The sequence below is a fragment of the Equus caballus genome, chromosome 22 (assembly GCF_041296265.1).
Source record: "Equus caballus isolate H_3958 breed thoroughbred chromosome 22, TB-T2T, whole genome shotgun sequence".
Taxonomy (NCBI): domain Eukaryota; kingdom Metazoa; phylum Chordata; class Mammalia; order Perissodactyla; family Equidae; genus Equus; species Equus caballus.
Genome location: NC_091705.1, coordinates 1,511,463 through 1,525,787, shown reverse-complemented (window position 1 = coordinate 1,525,787; position 14,325 = coordinate 1,511,463). Strand labels below are relative to the sequence as shown.

At 50.6% G+C, this 14,325-nt stretch overlaps 1 protein-coding gene across 1 annotated transcript in view; it reads right to left on the bottom strand.

Annotated features, from left to right (window-relative positions):
• Window positions 1-1,063: 1,063 nt before the first annotated feature.
• Window positions 1,064-14,325, bottom strand: part of ACSS1 (acyl-CoA synthetase short chain family member 1) — a 53,853-nt gene continuing 40,591 nt past the window's right edge. Inside the window, exons 8-14 of the mRNA XM_005604714.4 lie at window positions 10,412-10,504; window positions 9,133-9,245; window positions 8,606-8,732; window positions 7,731-7,858; window positions 7,527-7,590; window positions 3,926-4,044; window positions 1,064-2,726 (exon numbers count right to left, since the gene is read on the bottom strand). Coding sequence (XP_005604771.2) covers window positions 2,547-2,726; window positions 3,926-4,044; window positions 7,527-7,590; window positions 7,731-7,858; window positions 8,606-8,732; window positions 9,133-9,245; window positions 10,412-10,504 — 824 coding nt within the window. The 3' untranslated portion in view covers window positions 1,064-2,546. The remainder of the gene's footprint in view (window positions 2,727-3,925; window positions 4,045-7,526; window positions 7,591-7,730; window positions 7,859-8,605; window positions 8,733-9,132; window positions 9,246-10,411; window positions 10,505-14,325) is intronic.

Genomic DNA, 14,325 nt, shown 5'->3' with positions numbered 1-14,325 from the left:
AGACTGTGATGCTTGGAATGGCCATCATAACCCCCAAGCAGCCGGGGGTGGGTTGCTGACAAAGTAGGGGACGGGATGGTCCCCAACTGAAGTCAGGGTGGCTTTACCAGAAGAGGGGTGGCCAGGACAACATGACTTGTTGTAAGTCTGTCTGTAACCCTCTCGTGGTGCCCTGCCCCAGGGAAGGGTGTGCGGCTACACTATTCCAGAAAGACAGCAATCCTGCTGTGACTTCCCACAGCATCCAGAAGTGCAAAAACATGTCTTTTCCCAATGAGTTGCCTCTCCCTGCATTCAGAATCTACCTCAGACAGGCCTCTGGGAATCCTCCCCAGCCTCTCTCCCCTCATCCCTGGGGCCCAAGAACAGATGTTGTCCCCAGGAACAGCTGCCCTGCTCCTGCTTGGGAAGCAGCAGTTGGTCTAGGCTTTGGTACAAGCTGACGTGAGCCTTCGGATCCCACCTGTCATGGACCCAGTCCAATGTGTTCTCCTAAAATCTGCTTCTTCATTCAGTGGAGACAGAAAACCTCATCCACCCACGTCTGCAGTAAGGACAACCTGGGTCCTGGGATGTCTCTCACAGGCGAGCTTGTGCTCCTCATGGATGTAGTCTGATACCGATTCTGGCTGCCTGGAGATCTTTTTTGCTTCCTTGTTCTCATCTGTGTTCTGGGCCAGCACTCATCACCAGAGCTACGTGTGATGCTAGGAATGGTCTTACCCGTGCGGTCCAATCTCGTAGCTATTGGCCACGTGTGGCTCCTGCGACCTAAGAACTGAGTATTTTATTTATTTTACTCTATCCTATTTTTTTTACTTATTTCTAAATAGCCACATGTGATTAGTGTATTGGACAGCACAACAATCTAGAGGCAGGTAAATTTACCAAGTAATAGTCTAAGATAGGTGACTTCTTATTGTATATTTCCTCCCTGTAAGATGATGGATTTTTTTTAAGTGTTCTCTTCTGAGTGAATAGGCCCCTTCCAGTTTTGCCCTCAGGATTATATTCAGCAACAAAGAATGGTATTATTTGATCAAAAACATCACCACACAGAAGAGAATGAACAAAATAAAGCTTTATTTGAACTTCCCTGTAGATCATTCTGAGGCTCTGGTCACTGTCCAAGTTTATATCTAAGCCATTTTACAAACAGCACCATAACTACCGTCCACCAAGTCCAGCACAAATGTGACAGGTCCATGTGCGTGGTTCTCTGCTGCTCAGTGCTGGAACAACAGATGATCACTCTGTATCTGTGTGCTACAGCAGTGGCCACCCTATTGGGCGTCACAGGCGTACTTGCCTATTCACTGAGAGGCCAGCACAGCTACTGTCCGCGGTAGGTGTTCAGTACCCCAGACACCCCTTGAACATCTACACAGCTGCAGGGCACCATATACTGTGGCATAAAGATAAAGACAATCTTTCTCTGTCCTCAAGGACCCAAGGGTCCTCGTATACTTGGCTAATAAATAAGCACTTTGTAACCTAATGATTCACATCATCTTGCTAATGTTCAGAATATTAAGGCACATTGAAAAAAAGAGAGAGAGACTTGATCGAGAGCTCCAAGTCTCAGTGGTTCTTACTACCCCAGCCACAGAATGAAGGACAGGCAGAGTTTACAAGGACCCAGTTCTAGCCGAATTAATGCTCTCACAAGTCACCTGAGTTTTCATTAGCTTCCCTGAACGACTCCACATATTTGGAGCATGTTGAACTCCTACCAAGAGGCATCTACAGTGGGGAGGGGAATCCTTCCGGATCCAAGCTTGAGGAACAGAGCACACAACTGGAGGAGCGTGAGAAGAGGTGGACACATTCATGCCATCACTTTTAGGAGTTAGTTTCATTATACACAAACCAAGGCAAGTAGAAATGTACACCAAAAAAGGATGCTGCAAGCTTGAAAGTTCTCAAGATAGCTGTGTTTAGACAGAGGTACAAACATTTCCAATTCAGACTTCCAAATACATCAAACAATAATTAAAAGTGCACCTTCTGATCCTCTCCACATTTCCCCATGAGCAGAGGCAAAAAAAAAAAAAAAAAGTGATTTTCATATCTCTAAATGTTGAAAAAAGCATGTACAAGTAAATCCACTCATTACTTGTGTGTGTTTGCACATTATCTTTCCAAAATATAAAAATAAAACCTCTGCCTTTTGTATCTAGAAACTTTTGGGGAAAATGTGGTTATTTCTAATTCTCAGTCATCTGAGGAGGCACACGTTAGCAGGTTTTTCACCTTCCTGTGCTGTCTGCAGAGAACACCAAAACAGCTGACAATGACTTTTCATTCCAGGAAACCAAATTCGGGACAAGTGGAACCAATCCTGACCATGTCTGAGAGTACCTCTTCACGGGTTCTCCAACAGAAAGAAGGAAGAGATTTAGGCACAGACTTCACATTAGGGACAGTGTAGCTTATGTGCTGGGAAAGGACTGCTTCTGGGACATCTAGGAATAAACCAACTTGAGAGCTGTGTTCTAGAAGGACAAGTTAGGGGCTTGGGCACTGGGTCTTGGTCAAAGAGCCCATCAATGAGCAGCAGCCCTCTTGTCTTTGTACTTCTGGTAGGCACTCAGTATTTCTGTGATGACACTGGGGTCCTCCAGGGTGGTGATGTCCCCCAGATCCTGAACTCCGCCCGTGATTATCTTCCTCAGGAGCCTCCGCATGACTTTTCCAGACCGAGTTTTTGGAAGACGTTTCACTACCTGGTAAAGAAGGGGTGCAGCATTAGAGTCTGGGGTGGCGCCCTCACGCCCAGCCAGCGTCAGACGGCATTGTGATAAGAGGGGCTCTGCTCAGGGATGACCCCCTCCCTGGGGAATCAATAATGAATGCCTGATATGTAGGATCCCGCCCCAGAGAATGGTGCAGGCCCATGGTCTCTGGTTTTATCCTCCTATAATCTGGACCGAAAACTGTTATCAAACCGAAAGAATCAATCATGTGTCATGCTGAAGCCCTCCGGAGGCAGCAGTCTACCGCTACCTGGGTCTCCCTCACTGCCACTACATCTGCTCCTCTCCTCAGTTACTGCAGCGAGGGCTCCCAGGCAGCAACCAAACCCAGCAGGCGACTTGGCACCTCGTCGGCACCCCGTGGTGCAGGCCGCAGCTACTTTTATCTTACATAAGAGGTGAGAGCTACTTAAGAGAAAAATGTTGTCTTGCTTAGTGTTTAAAATTTAGCATTTAACCTTTTCAAACAACCACAGCCCATTCAGTGGCAAGGGCAATACATTAAAAGCTGTGTTGGGGGTCTTTAATAGTGACCTAAGGGGAGTTCAGGTTTCCCTGAAACTCTGGTCACCAGGCTGACAGTCTGACCCCCTATGACAACAAGTGAAGCTGGGGCCTCTCCTGCCTCGGAGGACCATCTCCAAACCAAAGAACACTGTGAGGGAAACGTTAACAAAGGAAGGAGTAAAACGCTAGCAGGGCTGAAAAGGTGGCCCAATTCTTCCCTGGAACTGACTCGGACACCGACTCCCTCAGACAGGGGTCTGGCGGTAGCTCCCTCACTGGCACCAGGAAATGTGTTCAGAAAGCACACAGGGGCTCGAGAACTCTAGTCCTTTCCACATATTTCTCTCTATAAAACCCCTAATTGTCTTCCTGTTCCTGTAACTAGCCTCCATATACCAAAGTAAGACAGCACCTCCTCTTGCCCAGCACTATCCCCTAAACAGGTAAGCTGTGTAAACTCTTGCTGCTGTCGCTCTGCCCCACTCCCTGTCTCTCTGAGGATGTAGCAACCTGCCATCCTTGCCCACCACCCAGAAAACCAAACACTAACGTCAGTTTTGCTGTTGATGGAAGGGATCATGGTTACTTGTTCATTGCGGGAATCAGAAAAGGAGACTTAAAACGAGCAGCACAGTTGCACCTACGGCGGAAGCTCCACTCACCAGGATCTCATCAGGCACGGCGTATTTGGCAATCTTGGTGGCCACTGCTGACCGGAGCTCATTCACCACCACGTCAGAGTCACCTGCATCGTCCCTCAACACGATAAAGGCAAATGCAGCTGGAAGGAAAGCAGAGGTTTGGGATGTATCAGACTCCAAACCACGTCCTGAGGCAGAGTGCTGTACACAAATCACCACAAATCCAAAGGACTTTGCCATCACCTGTTGGTGACCTTGTAGCAGCTGGTTTCTTTAGTTGTAGCCCTAAAGATGCATTATCATTTTCATCAAACTGGAAGCAATTCTCACAGCTCCTCTGAACATCCTAGGTGGGTAAGCATGTGCGGTTGAGAGCTTGGCACCACCCCTGTGGTCTTGACCGGCTGTGCATGTGACCTCTCTAACTGTCCCCACACCTGTGAAATAGCCCAGAACGTGGGCTGATGGGAGATTTACTAGAAGCTCCCATGAGACAGTGCATGGGAATACGGCACATGGCATTAACCTCGTGGGCCTGTGTCCAACACGGTAAGCACTAGCCACAGTGGCTATTTAAATTGAAATCGAGTTAAAAGTGCAGTTCCTCAGTTGTATGAGCCATAGCTAGTGGCTACTGTACTGGACAGCACAGATGAAGACCAGCTCCGTCATGGCAGGGAGCTCTGCTAGGCAGAGCTGGCTCACTCATATTTTAGCACAGACACTATGTTTTGTTTGTTGATATCCTACCACGTTCCAGAAAGGATTTACAGTGGCTCCCACAGGTCTCTAAATACAGTGCTTTTCCATCCACCTGGAATAATCTGGTATGTGGTGTGACACAGGGATCTAATTTCATGTTTTCTCCATATGAGAGTCACCTGTCCCAGCACCATTTTGGACAGCCTGTCCCTTTCCCACTGACCTGCAATGTCTCCCCTCTCTCATCATGAAGTTTTCCTCTATGTGCAGCCCTCCCGTTGTTCATTAGCCTCTTTACTCCTGCACTAGCTCCACCCCATCTTAACTTGGCACATATCACCTAACACACTAGGTAGTTTCCTCACTGACCATGTTTATGGTTGATTGTCTGTCTCTCCCCTCTACTCCCTGACCCTCCAGCATGTCAGCCCTACGGAGCAGGGACTTTTGTCTGTTTCACTCACTGCTGTGTCTCCAGCATCCAGAACTGTGCCTGCAACAGAGTATGTGCTCAACAAGCATCAGCTAAATGCATCAGTACATGAGTGTTTCCTGAATAACCTACAGTCTGTAAAGACCTAGAACCTTTGCCTGAAGGCCCCCTGATTTCCACCTGGCCAACTCCTATTCATCCCTCAAGGCCCAGTTCTGTGTGTTCCATTTAACACATTTTAACACTCTGTGTTCAGCTACCTTTCCTGACTCTGTCCCTGCCTCGGGCTGGGCACTTGCTGTGTGAATGACTGTTGGTCCCCTCATGCTCCACTAGGTTGTGAGATCTTTGAGGGAAAGAGCTGCATTTGTTCACCTTGGGAGTTGAGAGGCCACGCAGTCTAGGTCCACACCACAGGGGCTCAGAGGAAGAGGGCAAAGCCAACACCTGAGCTGGCTGGGAAGGCCAACCAAGAGAGGTCTGCTAGGGTCTAACCGACTTTAATTAAAATGTAAAAACCACCAAAGCAACACATATTGACTACCAAAAATTAAAACACTATAGAAGTATATAAAACAAAAATATGCCTTCCCTCCCTGCCTCTCTCCTTTCATCCTTCCCCTCAGAGGCCGTGCGGTATGATAATCAGGAGAGACTGCTCTGGCTCCAAATCCTGGCTCTGCCACTGCTAGCTGTGTGGCCTTGGGAAAGCCACTTAACCACTCTATGCCCAGTTTTCTATTTGTAAGATGGGGAGCTAACAGTAGCTGCCTCACAGCTGCATGTCAGGATTGAATGGTGACAGCCCCTGCATGGAGCCCACACTGAGCAGGTTCTCGGGGGCTGCTGGCTGCTGTCCCCAGACCCAAATTTAAAATTAATTTCTAGGTATATACAACCAACTTTTAAACCCTAGTGGGATCACAGTGGACATGCCCTGCCGTGTCCCCCCAGCCACCCGTCTCTAGCTGGTGCCCTTCCCTGCAATCACTTGTATCTCTAGTGAGATGAGACTGGAAGTGGGCCTGGACTGTTGAGTGCTGAGAGCAGAGATGGGTCAGGAAAGCCTCAACATGGGAGGAGGAGCCGGCTGAGAGCTAGGATCTGGTGCACAAGGCTGAGCTCAGGGACTGCTGAGACAGGCCGATGGCACAGGTGCAGCACACTGGTCAGATCAAGTGCAAACAGGGAGCGAGGACAAATAAATACACAACAGCCTTTGCAGATGGCTTCAGAGGTCACCAAGAACTGTTGATGGGTTTTTCATGTGTTAAAATGGATAGATGCTCAAATTTGTTAGAAATTAGGAAAATGCATATCATCATACCCATGATATACACATTCTCCCCCACCAGCCTGGCAGACATTAAGACCTGGCAATACCAGAGTCGCTGAGGATGCAGGAAGAGGTGCTGAGAGCTGCTGACGGGAGCGTGAAGCAGCCCTAGGCGACTGAGAGTCACACGTGAGGACCTGTTCCTGCCTCTGGCCCTTTCCGATCCCTAACAGCTCTCCCACACATCCGAGTCTCCTGTTAACAAATGGACAGCCCCATCCTGGGCTCATCCTTCTCATGGCAACTGAAAATGCTTTTTTAAAGCACTTAAATAAATGTTAAATTTTACAATAGATCAATTTAGAGAAAGTGTTTGAATAAATAATGAAACAATGCCACACAAACGTGGCAGGGAGCCAAGTGACATTTGGGACATACTTTGACACAGGATGTCCCTGACAGCAGGAAGGAGAGCGTGCAATTGCACACCACTCGGCGGGGCATTAGAGGTCAGTCTGCCCAGCAGTGCAGCATAGGGTCAGCAAGTGTCCAGATCACACCAGCCAAGCTAGTGTGGCCACCGTGCACCTGGTATTATAACACTCAGGTGATCCTGCCCCACCCGCTTAGGAAGGGCAGGCTTTGGAACAGTGTGTCCCCAATAAAGACCATTCTCACTCATTCTGCCCTTCCCTGGCGCGTCACTGTGCTGTGGGAACCGTGGGTCAAATTCCTCCACAAAGAGTCCCAGAGCGGCAAACGGGCTGCTCCAGGGCACACTCCCATCTGCTGGCAGTGTGACAGCTGCAGAGTTGGCACCAGCTGCTGGGACCGAGCACGCACAAGGAGACACTGAGGGCAGGGCAGGGCATTTCATTATAAGTCCTCTGTAACAGGGCCGCCAGAGGCGCTATGGACAGAGGAGGAAACTCCTTAAGCTCAGCTGGGCGCCAGACAGGTCACGGCTGCTCAGAGATGCGTGTCCTTGAACGACAGCAGAGCTAGGGCATTTCAGAAATCTGGCTCTAGTCTAACATGCGTGCTGTTCAGCCTTCCCACCCAAAATCCCCACTTGAGAGAGAAGAAAACCAACAGCTTGACTCATAAAAAACCCTACCACCTGTCCATCCTCTGGAGTCTGTTCTTTTTACAGAGGCGCCTTGATGGGTCTAAGACCAGGAATTAGAGGAGTTCCTTTTGTGGATGCTCACCTTCTCCTTTGATGTCATGGGGATAGCCAATGACAGCAGTCTCTGGCACTGCAGGGTGGTTAGCCTGTGCACGACAGAACGACAAGGCAAAATATGTGGGAGGTGAGACACCTGACACAGCATGCAAATTATCACTCCAAATCTGAGGCCAACAAGGCCTCATGGAGGTACAGGAGCGAAGGAGAAGGCCTGGCCTGTGCTCACCATCGCATCCTCGATCTCTGCAGTGCCCAGCCGGTGGCCGCTGATGTTGATGACGTCATCTATCCGCCCTGTGATCTGGTAATAGCCGCCCTCGGTTCGGTAAGCACCATCTCCAGTAAAGTAGTAGCCTGCACCACAGCAAGGGATTTCAGGACCAGTACCTCTGAACCAGGACGCAGCGGGGCTCCCATTGTTCCACGAGGGACACAACAGGACCCACGTCCTAACCTCACTCTACAGAAGAAAGCACTGAAGCCTGTGCCCTGTGGCCCTCCTTGCCCCCTCGTGGGGACACTCTCTAGTTGGTGCTGTCTGGTGTGTGCTAGTGACAGGGCAGATGGCTCAGAAACAGCAGAACATGAGGATTCAAGACTGCATCTGTCCAGAGAGAAGAAGATAGACAGGGAGCACACTTGAACTCCTCAAAAAGTGAGTCTCGTTTACAAGCTTGAGACTGAAGATGATTGGTTCCAGCAGGCACACTGTGTAAATGAACTTCACCTCAGTGATACGAAAGCAAACTGGGAAAAAAATCAAAAGTAAACCGGAAGAAAACTCACAGCCATGGGAGTAGTCTTCCCTCTTCTTTCCTAATAGCCCGAGGAGCGCACACCCGACAGGCCAGGTGCTAAGGGCTCTGCGAGCACTCCTGCTGACCCCAGGGAGGTCCCTGAGGTGGGACTGTTCCCACTTCAGAGAACTGGAAAGTCAGAGAGGTAAAGGGGAGGGGGCAGGATTCAAACTTGTCCTCCAAAGAGCCTGTTCTCGTGGCTGCCCTACAGTACCGTCACTGCGACCTTCCAGACGTTTCTCTGAGACCATGATCCCAGCAGTGTGTGAAGAAGGCACGATCTGATCCACTGCAGCCGGCTCACCTGGATAAGCCTTGAAGTAGTTATCCAGGAATCTCTGGTGGTCTCCATAGATGGTCCTGGCCATGCCCGGCCAGGCCTGGGAGAGGCACAGAGCTCCAGAGACATCGCCACCCTCCACGACATTCCCCTGCAGACCCGGGAGACACATGTGTGAGAGAACAGGCGAAATGAGAAACGAAAACTGACGGTCAGCATAGTTCTCCTAACTGCTGGGCCTGAGGCAGAAAAATGATGAGCGTGTCCCAAAAGGCACTGCCCAGAGCTTTCTCCTCTTCAAGGAAGCTGCCCATGAGGGTTTCTGAGGAGGACCCTGGGCTTACCCACAAGGCAGTTTTATCCAGGGTCTCTGAGAGGAGCCTGCGCAGTGAACGCTGCATGAGGACGCCTGCCTTTCCACCACCTGCCAGACCTGGGCAGGCACGACGTGGGAGAGGGGCAAAGGAGGCCAGGAAGGGGGAAGGGAGCACCAGGCAGCTCAGAAGGGCACACGCAGAGGAGGGAGATGCCTCTGCGAGGCCCTTACTCACCTTCTCATCCATGAGAACCGGGATGATGCCAAAAAAGGGCCTCATTGCCATACCGGGGAGGATTTCTGCCCCTTCTTCTGAGGGCCGCGGCGCTATGCAGATGCCACCTGTTTCTGCAGGGAGGAAGGGGAAGAAACGCCAGATGGGCCGAGGGACCAGTGACACATTTATCCAGGCCATGCCATCAGCAAGCCCATGACGGACACACAGGTCCTCTCCCAGAGAGGGAGGTGGGTGGAACTGCCCCTGTTTGGGGCAAAGAAACAGGCCCTCAGTGATGTGAGGACCTTTGTCTGAGGCAAAACCAGACTCAGGTTCTGGTCCCCTCCACTTTGGAAATAAGAATGGGGCCCAAGGTGGAGGGTTCAGTTCCAGAAGCTGTGGTGCTCCCCAGCGGGGTGGCTGCTGCCTCCCCCTCATCTGAGGTCCCTGCCTGTCGATTTCTTGTGTTGGTGGGAAAGGGCAGAGCCCAGCTATTTGCAGAGGAAGAGGGAAGAAAAGAACTGCTTCTGGGCCAGTGCCCATTCCACATGGCCCAAACACTTTGCTCCAGCTGCCTGAGTGGAAATGCCTCATGAGACTCAGCTGTCAAGGGTCTCTGTCCTGTGCCTTCCTGAATGGATGAGAATTGAGCTACATGGAATTTCTCACTTTCTGGCTTCTTGAAGGAGGAGACCTCAGAGAGCTACAATTACTACATCTGTGGTGGTCTCTTGCCCTAAACATCCAAAGTCAGATACCCAAGAGAAGAGTGGGCAAATCAAAACAAAATGGCACAGAAAAACTCCTTTCCCACTAAAACTTGAATGAGACTCATGGTCTTGTAAACAGCAGGGCCCATGCTCATCCAGTGTGCCTGTGTTCACAAGGCGGCCCTACAAGGAAGATGGGCATTCAGCTCAGCACCAACTAGCCGTCAGTCCTGGGGCAACATGCATTAGTTGCACCATCTTATCCCATCCTCAGCCAAGGCCTATAAGCGAACACCCCCTCTTCATACATGAGGAAGCCAAGGCTCAGCGTGGTCACGACACATCCCAAGTCTTACACCTCTGAGCTTTCTCACTCCAGACACCAGGTTTTCAGCAATCACACAGGCTGAGGGGCAGCTGGATTGCATTCACATAGCCTCACAACTGACCCTCCACACTGGGCAGTTAGCTGCACCTTCTCAGCTCACTAATGTGAGAGCACAGCTGTCACAGGAGGTGCCTGCTGAGCGAGCCTGCACCTGCTCCTCCAGGCACGCCCTGACCCTCCTCCTGAGGGACGCTCTCACCTGTCTGCCACCAGGTGTCCACCAGCGTACATCTGCTGTCCCCCACCACCTTGTGGAGCCACTCCCAGGCCTCGAGGTTGATTGGCTCTCCCACTGAAACCACACATGAAAGAAAAAAGATATTACTAGACCTCAGTAAACCAGAAACCAAAAAAATAGATTTTTAAGGGGAAAACAGCTCTATCATTTTCCTGAAGGACATACAAGAAGACTTGAAAAAGCAGTGAGATCCCTCACGTTAAGGTCATCAAAGAAATACAAATTACTATGAGGTATTTTCATCATTAGAGGCTCAAAAGTCCAAGAGAGGGCAAGAATGTGGGAGAAACAGAGTGTCACATGCACAGTGGGAGTAGAATTTAGTACAGGAATTTTGGGGAGCAATTTGCATGTTTTAATATTTAAAAGTGCATACACCCGATACAACTACTTTGGACAACTGTTTGGGATGGAATCTAAATATATGTTTACCCTATTACTCAAAAATGCCACTCCTGGCATATACCCCACAGAAATAAGAGCATATCTCCACCAAAAGTGGACACGAACAAAGATGTTTACAGCAACCGAAAGCTAAAACTGTCTGTCAGGAGTAGAATGGAGAAACAAATGGTGGTACCTTCATGCAGTGGAATACCACCCAGCATGAAAATGAGCAAACGGCTGCCACACCCAACAGGGATACACCTTAGAGTCACAGCCCCAGCGAAGGTAGCAGGCACAAGAGAAGCACACGCTGCACGAGCCCATGTTGATGAAGTTCAGGAACAAGCCAATGAATCCACGGTGAGAGCAGTCAAACAGTGGTCGTGGTTGGGGGTAACTGCCAGGGAGGGGGCAGAAGGAGCCTTCTGGGGACTGGCAATTTCCATGGCTTGAGCTGGGTGGTAGTTATATACACGTATATACATATACACAAATGTGCTTATGGCCTCTGACTCTGTAGCCTGACTTCTCAGTGTCAAGCCATGATCTGAATGTTTGTGTGCCCCCAAAATTCATATGCTGAAATCCTAACCCTCAAACATGATGGTATTAGGAGGTGGGGCCTCTGGGAGATGATTAGATCATGAGAGTGGAGCCCTCAGGAACGGGATTATTATTCTCCCAAAAGAGACCACAAAGAGCTCTCTCACCCCTTCCACCACATGAGGACACAGCAAGAAGGCACCATCTGTGAGCCAGGAAGAGGGCCCTCCCCAGAACGCGACCATGCTGACGCCTTGACCTGGGACTCCCAGCCTCCACAGCTCTGCGAACTAAGTCCTGTTGTTTATAAGCCACCTAGTCTGTGGCGTTTTGTTACAGCAGCCTGAACAGCTAAGACACTATCCTAATACCCATACTAGACTGGCATTCAGCCAGAATGTAACAATTTAGATACACTTTTGCTAAAGGGTGAAATACTGGTTGCCTCTTGCTCAGGACCACCCACCATGCAGAAGCTAACCAAGGCCGGTCCTGGCAGGGTGGCTGGGTGTTGGGTGTCTCACCCCTGCATTCACACACACCGCAAGGAGGTAAAAACTGCAGCACTGGTTGATAGGCTGGGAAACTGCCAACAGCCCGAATATCCAACCACAGGGATGTGACTGCATGGACCACAGCAATCCCCACAGGAGGGTATGAGCAAGTTTTCGAACAAGCAGGCAGAACCATATGGAAAACTTTGCATACTGTTGAGTTAAAATAACCATTACAGGATAATAGTACAGTGTGAACACGTTCACATTAAAGAAATCGTCTCAGAACCAAGCTGTGTCTTTTGCACAAGAATACAACTGCAAAGAAGACTCCGGAAGGTGCACAAGCAGCAGGGTCCCCAGGAACAGTGCTCACAGAGGATGTCAGCTTTCATTTCCACGTTCCATTTTTTTCGTTTCAAAATAATATATCTGTGTTATTTGTGAAACAGAAAGCTAAAAAGAAATTTTTTTAAGAAATACTACTCTTGGGGTAAAAGTCTTGAGTGAGCTCGATTCTGCTGACTGGGAAGATTAAAAGAAGTCAAAACACCCAAAGCCTGGTGTGCTGTGAGGGCTAATCGAGCCACCTTGGATGGGCCTGAGCTATGGCACCGAAGCAGGAGACCAGCACCACGCTGACTCTGGCCAAGGCAGGAAGCATACTGCTCCACAGTGCTGCTTGGAGCCCCAATTCGAGGAGTCACCAGGTGCTTTCTACCTGCCTGCCAGTACTGTTTATCAATAACTTGGGCCCAGGGAAACCCATGCAGGGCTCTCTTGTTGGTTCTGATTACATGACAAGAGTATGCCCACAAGACCCGCAAAATACAAAGAGCCCAGCCGAACCCCCGTGTCAGCTCCCTGGTGCAGAGGTTTTTGTGCACATGGTGGTGCCTGGTCCAAGACAGCAAGTGTATGTGGCCACAGCCCTTATGGAGGGGGTACCAGAGGAGCCTGTACTGGGCCCCGGGGAACCCCTGGCTGAGCCTGCTTTCAGCTGGGGTGCCCACTCGAATGAGCCACACAGCGCCTCCTTCTCCTGACATGCTCAGAGCATGCGCCTTGTCATTCAGGTCCTTGTGAGCCTTCTTTAGCAACCAAATCCCACGAGTGCATTTGGAAAATCAAACCTCACCCTTTACCCCTGTCCCCTCCTAGCTCCCTAGGTCCACTCAAGTGGCCTTGCAGATGATACCCAGAGGACCTGAGATGGTTTCTGTGGCCCTGGCCACCCCTTCACTTCTCTTGATGCCCCAGCACTGCCTGGCCCAGAGTGCAGGGGCACACTGCGGGGCCCCTGTGCTGTGGAGGGCAAGTCCTCTCCAGCTACACTGGCCCCCAGTCAGGAACACACAGGCCTCACCCTCCAAGCTCCAACATGCCAAGAGAGGCATCTCAGACTCACCACCATCTAGAAAGGAGCCCAACACTCTTTCTGCTCACCCCACCTGGAAAATTCAAAGTACTTGGTCATCCAGACACAAACTGACCTAAACCATGAGGCAGGCCCTGAGGAGGGAGGAGCTGGGAGCATGAAAATGTGTCTCCCAGGGAGGGGCCCTGGCCCGTCCTGGACAGGGAGGCAGCAGTGCCCTCCAGAAGCCAGAGTCTCGTTTGGAGCCCTCAGGGCACTGTCTGGGCCTCCTGCTCCAGGGTCAGCCGCTCAGCTTCACAATGAGCAGTCAACCCTCGCCTGACCTTCTACATTTCCCCTGTGTGTGGTCACAGGGGTGCCGAGGAGACAGATGGCTGCAACTGGGAGCTCGCCACCCAGCAAGTTGGTCAACATGAGGACAGATATCTGTGACTGGAGCACAGGCTCATCCAAGAGCCTGAGGTCCAGAGCAGCCAAGGATATCCATGGATAGACGAGGCACAGAGAAGGTCCTTGAGGGACAGTCAGAATCCTAAGAGGCAGGGAGGGGACAGCAGGGCACTGCAGGCAAGGGGAGCAGAGCCAACCAGGACCCTAAGACCTGTCCCAGCACCACATGCCACATCACCGAGTAATGCGCACACCGTCACCCACCTCCCTTTTCCCTGGACATGTTTGGCAGAAAGACAGCCCAAGTGCTACCTGCCCCACGTGCTTCCCCATGAAAAACCACCAAGAGGAACTGTGTATTCACCCCAGGAGCCTCCCCACCTTGTTTTCCCTGCTGACCACACGTGACAACACGCATAGGGGCAGAAATGAAACACAGAAGGGAAAAGGAGAGAGAACAGGCCTGGGTACCCTCCGCCTCCTGGTACTGTCTGAACTAACCCCACGTCACCCTACCATCATGTGACTTGGTGGCAGCTATCAAAATTACAAACAGAGATAACCTCTGATCTCACAACTCTCTGCTGGAAATGTCTACAGTAAAGGCAGCACACAAGGGCAGAATGACATTCATGACAGTACTCGGCCATGGTGACACCTAGCCACAGGGGAATGCTCAGTGA